The following is a 5,815-nucleotide window of genomic DNA, read 5'->3' on the forward strand; positions in this document are numbered from 1 at the left end:
CGTTTATGTAGCCTATTGCCATGTACTGTTTTTAAAGTTAACATGGGAGTGAATTCTTCAATTGTCTGAATATTGTCTGTGTGGTGACTTTATCTAATGACAGTATGGCTTTAATTAAAACAAACAAAACAAACAAAAACAACAACAACTTCCAAATCTTACATCTGTGAAGACTTCGCTTTGTCTGCAGTAGTCAACAGAAACTCATTTAACTGTGTGTGTTGGTTCTAGCCTAAAACAAACGCTGTACTGTATCTATGTGTATTTTGTCTATATCCTCACTTTGTATGATACCTTTCATTTTATTTTTTTTTTAATTAAACGGACTGTTGGAAGATGTTCAATTTTATACTAAAGCTGTTTTTGATGAACTGTGGACAATGTGACTGAATCAGTTGGCAATATGACCAGATGAACCGGCTGAACTTGGACAATGTGGTGTGAGGACAGAAGGAGCAAGCCTGGGTAGCCTGTCACTTTCAAAATAAAGCTTCATTAACATGTGCCACAATGATTTATAATGCGACCAAAGATAGTGCTGCAAAGATATCCGAGCAAAGAAATCCAAATGACCCCCACGATCCATGAACTTATCTTCATGCAGGACTCAGTGGTTTCTCTTATGTTGGAGTGAGATCCTCCACTTCCTGCTTGCTTTGGTTAGTGGTGTCTGTCTTGACGCAGCTTCAGCAGGTGAGGGTTGTGTTTGTGGTTTCTTATTGTCTTTCTTGTCAAACTTGTCGGTGATCAAACATCGCTCCTGTTTGCTTCTGGTAAATTTAGTGGTGAGGAAGGAACCCACAGTTCCCTTGTGATGGTTTGTCACCCAGCGCCCACAGGAGTAAGAGGAGTCGCTCTTTAATCCGGGACCTTTAACAGCCTCTGTATTGTTGGGCTGAGATAGATGCCGCCTGGCGCATCAGCAGCAGTCGAGCGGATCACGTCGCTTTTGTGTGTGTACACAGTCCGCAGGTGGAGTTCATCACACACACACACACACACACGCTCCATGCGCCATGTGCTGCTCCTGACCTGCCGTAGACCAGCTGCTCAGCAGGGGTTACTGAGTAAACCTCCAATCTCTTTAATTACCTCCTCCTCATATTGATATCCCACAGTGTAAACCCAGGTTGTACCTCTGATACACTGCTCACGGCTTCACTTTAACGCTGCTTTTTTAAATGTATTTATATTATGAAGACATGTAGCCTCAGTGAGTTGTTACAAATAACATTATTGAACCTGGCTTCATAATAGATTTTAACTCCTGAATTGCATTATTAGTAGAGCTGAAACGTTTGTCAATTAATTAATTGGACAGAAAATGTTAAGATCATTTATCAAACAAAAGTCCCAGCTTTTGGATTTGCAGCTTTTATCTGTTTTATATCATTCTAAATGTAACAGGCTACATGTGGATCTGGACTTGGGTTTGGACGATTGCTCTGACAAAAGATATTGAAGATGTTTAATAGACCAAACAATTCATTGATTAGTCAAGAAAATGCTTGTTGACCTTGGAAACAGCAGGTGAAACAACAGCCACCCCACAAGCTCCATGTAGTCGCTCTTCTGGAACTTGTGATCATATAACATCTTCATCAGTGGATGAGTTTGCCATGGAGTTGTTTTGGAATTATACAGTAGATGTTTAAATTTCCTTGTTTTCTTTGTGGCTGTGGCTCATGAGTTGGGCAGTCGTCTCCTGACCAGTAAGCTGGTGGTTTGACTCCTGGTCTCCCCACATGCCTAAGTGTCCCTGAGCAAGACACTGAACCCCGAATTGCTCCTGGTGGCTTGACTAGCGCCGTTGTGTGGCAGCCTGTCGTCATCAGTGTGTGAATGGTGTATCATCTCCTGTAAAGCGCTTTGGCCAGTATAACACACTGTGGAAAAACGCGCTATTTACCATGACTTTCTTGTCAACTTTGACTTAAAACCTGAGGTTAAAGGTTAACTCTGGACCTCAGAAACATCTGAGGAAGCTCTCACCACAAGGTCCATTTAGATCTATTAAAAAATCACTATCACACCAATCAACAAAAGAATCAGTAAATATCATATTGCTTTAATCCTTCTTCTACACTAACCCTATTCTTGTACAACAGGCTTTAATTTGTCTTCTGTGATATCTCAGATGTAATGTCCTCAGATGTATTCCAGGATTATTGAAAAGAAAAGGTTTAAAAAGGTTTTTTATCAGTCTTGCATAAAAATAACCCTCATAATAAGAAGGTTTTGGGTCCAGATCACAGGTATACAAACTGACCCAGAGGTGATGAGACTACATGCCTCATTGCTAATGTTTTGCATGGATAATATTTAAGGAAATAATTCATAAAATCTGTAAACTTAATTTTCTGAGTGAGAACAGCTCTGCTTTGATTTGCTGACCCGACACTACTATCATTGTTTACTACTGTGAACGCCGTTTTGCAGGTAGCACACACTGCGATTACACCATTCACTTTATACTTATCCAACACCTGCTTGACAGGCCAGTCTGTGTGCCTTCATACACCTTTGTGCAACAAGCGTATGTCGGCGTGCGCTCTCTCCCCTCGTGTTTGTTTAAATGGTTGAGGTCTAGCTGCCGCGGTGTCAGCACCTGGTGCACTGAGGTGGCCCCGGGCCAGAAGAGGAGGAACTGTAGTTGTCAGCTGTCTGACACAGCCTTCTGTATACACCTCTACCAACACACACACAGCAAATAAAAGCTGCAGGCAGGAGTTAGATGTGTCCAGACCCTGAAACAAACTGAGAGGGAGTGAGATTGGTTTGCCTCAGATTGTTTTATCTTTTTGTATTATCTCTGTATCAGAGAGAGGCAAGACTGGGCCACGCACTGCAGAAAAGATCGATGACATAGAGGGGAAAGCAGAGATGTAGCCAACGTGATGGGAGAAGCTGTGGAGTGAGCGGTAGGAGACTGACAAAGAGATAGTGAGGAGGTAATGACAAGGCATAGAAATGGTAACACAGACAGGGGTCCCAAAACATGTGCTATTCATATCTTCTTTCTTCATCTAATAGTCAAATACACTGATCAGAGAAATGGAGAAGGGGTCACTGAGAGAGGGACTGTGCCCTGCAAGTGGAAGTGAAGGTCTGAGGTAAAGGCAGACGAGAAGAAGAGCTTTTCTGATGTGGACATCCGGTCGTTGCTGACAGGCCGTGTTTCTGCTCTGAGCTGTTTGCTGTGATAATTTATAGACCTTTCACTAACATCTCGACTCTGTTATGATTGCACAGTAAACATGGCTCTTCTCTTCCAAACATACCCTTTAATTTACAACAGGGTAATAGCTGCTTCTCATACTTTCTCCGTTGTTTTGTTTTCTTCCTGTGTGCTATTCATTCTGTGTTCCAGAGTGTCTTTGGATGTGCTTTTCTTTGTTGGAGGTGTTGCTATTACAGTATATGTGGTTTATCTGCTCTGTTTATTCCAGGACCATAAATGCATGCTGGCTGTTTGCTCCCTGGGGGCCACATGCATACAGTTTGTGATGCACAGTGCCTCAATCATGAGTCAGCTAATTGTGTACTGTATGTACCCGTCTTTGTGTTCATTTCCATACTGGAGACACCCTTTATATGTGCATTGTGTTTATGTTGAGCTCATTGCTCTGTCTTATGACGTTTTTCGGTTTATGTTAGTTTGCCTGCTTATTGCTGTGTTCATAACTGAAAGATGCAGGGAGGGTAGAGGGAGTTTGTTGTTTATGGATTGTAGGGAAGTGTTAAGTGTTTCTCTTTGAGCTGCAGAGTGACTGGAGCTAGTAAAGTCATTTAGCAGCCCCTGGAGTAACCCCGGAGACTGCTGCGTTGACGCCGCTCTGACTGCTATTACAGTCAAGTTTAAGAGGCCGTAAAACATTTGGCTACTTCTTCTCTCCCTCTCTTTCTCTCGCTCACTCTATCTCTCTCTTTTTCTGTGTGTGTGCTTGTCATAGGAATTTGAAAAAGTCTGCCAGCTACTGTAACAGCAACAGTAGCTGTTGTTGCAATTAGCATCAGCTGTAGGAGGCAAAATAATAGTGTTTTACAACTTAAGCAGAGCACATTTCTGTTGAGACTGCACATGTGTGTGTGCTCATTATTGGTGTAATGTTTTATAACAGTTCATGAAGACAAATGAGGATAGTCAGTTTAAAGTGTCAACATAGCAGATGCAGGAACACAGACATGAAAATGTGATGAGGGTTAATGACTAGGTGGTGTGTTACAACCTCTTCTTCCACCCTAATGACCCATCCCTGCTCAAACACACACACACACACACACGTACAGACATTGTGCTTTTTTTAATGAGCTGACAGGGCAGAGCAGGTCCCCCTTGTTTGTCTGTTTGTGTGTGTGTGTGTGTAAAAGAGAGAGAGAAGGTGAAAGACATAAAAAAAAGGTGTTAAAGACACAGGTCTCAACATGCCCTATATCACTTACATCATGCTGAACACAGTGCGATTGTGAATGTAGGTGTGTGTTTGTGTACGGATGAACGGAGTCACACTGAGATGTAATTTACATTTTGGCAAAGCTGAGGGTAGTTTAACTCGTTCGTGATGTTGGCTTATTTTTAGGTTCAGAAGTGACAGTTGGTTGATGAATCACCGTTCAATGGCTTTGGTGATCCCTGACCTTGTGTGAACAACAGGCCAAACTTTACTCTAAACCTCAGTAGTTTTCATCCAGCCAACAATTTTCGGCTGTCGAGTGTTACAGCCTCATGGGTCAGCTGTTAGAAGTGTTTACTCATTCAGGCAGCACTTTTAAAAGGATTAGTAAAGGGAGTTAAATGTCTTAATTTGTATTTAAGGGGTATGTGTGTCATATTCTCTGCCCCCCTGCTGTCAGAGGTCAGAGGTGAGGGGTGAAAGGTCACTGTCAGAACACCTCCCCCTCAACTCACCTTGTCCCCAAAGCAGACAGTGCTGACTAGCAAAGAGACAGAGTGATGGATGGAGGGTTAACATTACTCTGTGCCACACACACACGCACAGAGTCAAACCCTACCCCACCCTCCTCGTCAACACCCTAAACCCTCCTCCTCTTCCTCCTACTCACATCCCCCCAGCCTCCAGCACTATCACTACTGCCCCTCCACCCTCCCAGGAGTGTAGGAGTGTGAGTCAAAGGGAGGAAGGAGTAAGAATGATGAAAGAAAAGAAAACGACGGAGAGCGCAGTTTGCAAAAGAGGGAAGGGACGGTAAGGAGAGAAAATGGAGAGATAAAAGTGGCTGGGAAGAGAGACAAGAGGAGGAGGGGGTGATAGATATGGAGGAAGGGGAAGGAGAAGGAACAGAGGGGTGGTGGATGGAGAGGAGGAGGTGGGGTGGGGGGAATGGATAGAAAAGAGGTCACGTGACCGCGTAGCAGCTGCAAGGCTGAGAAGGAGAGAGAGAAAGAGGCTGGCAGAGGAGCAGAAAGACGACGAGCAGGAGGACAGTGAGCGGGAGGGTGAGTGTGTCTGTTTGCATGTTTGAATTATGTGCGCATGCATATGTTAGTATGTGTGTGTTTTGTGTGTGCGTGAATGACAGATAAATATCAGAGGAATTGCCTGTGAGAAAAGATTGTAGAAAGAAGGGAGAAAGAAAGAAAGCAAGAAGCAGAGAGGAGATTATATGTGTTGGCTTTTGTTTAATAAGCTCCAGTATGCTGAGATAAACAAGGGAGAGAAGATAGATGGGAAGGAAAGAGTCGGTGAGTAGAAAGGAGGGAGAGAAGGAGTCAATAGAAACTGTCTTATCATCTCTCCCTTGACTGCTGGGCTCAGCAGAGACAGAGACAGACACACACACAGACACACACAGC

The 5,815-nt window shown here is 43.5% G+C and overlaps 1 protein-coding gene across 1 annotated transcript in view; it reads left to right on the plus strand.

Annotated features, from left to right (window-relative positions):
• Positions 1-563: 563 nt before the first annotated feature.
• LOC109966670 (genetic suppressor element 1-like) overlaps positions 564-5,815 on the plus strand; it is a 21,980-nt gene continuing 16,728 nt past the window's right edge. The window contains exon 1 of the mRNA XM_020611707.1: positions 564-693. Coding sequence (XP_020467363.1) covers positions 585-693 — 109 coding nt within the window. The 5' untranslated portion in view covers positions 564-584. The remainder of the gene's footprint in view (positions 694-5,815) is intronic.

Source organism: Monopterus albus, unplaced genomic scaffold (genome assembly GCF_001952655.1).
Source record: "Monopterus albus unplaced genomic scaffold, M_albus_1.0 scaffold5.1, whole genome shotgun sequence".
In the NCBI taxonomy this organism is placed as follows: Eukaryota; Metazoa; Chordata; class Actinopteri; order Synbranchiformes; family Synbranchidae; genus Monopterus; species Monopterus albus.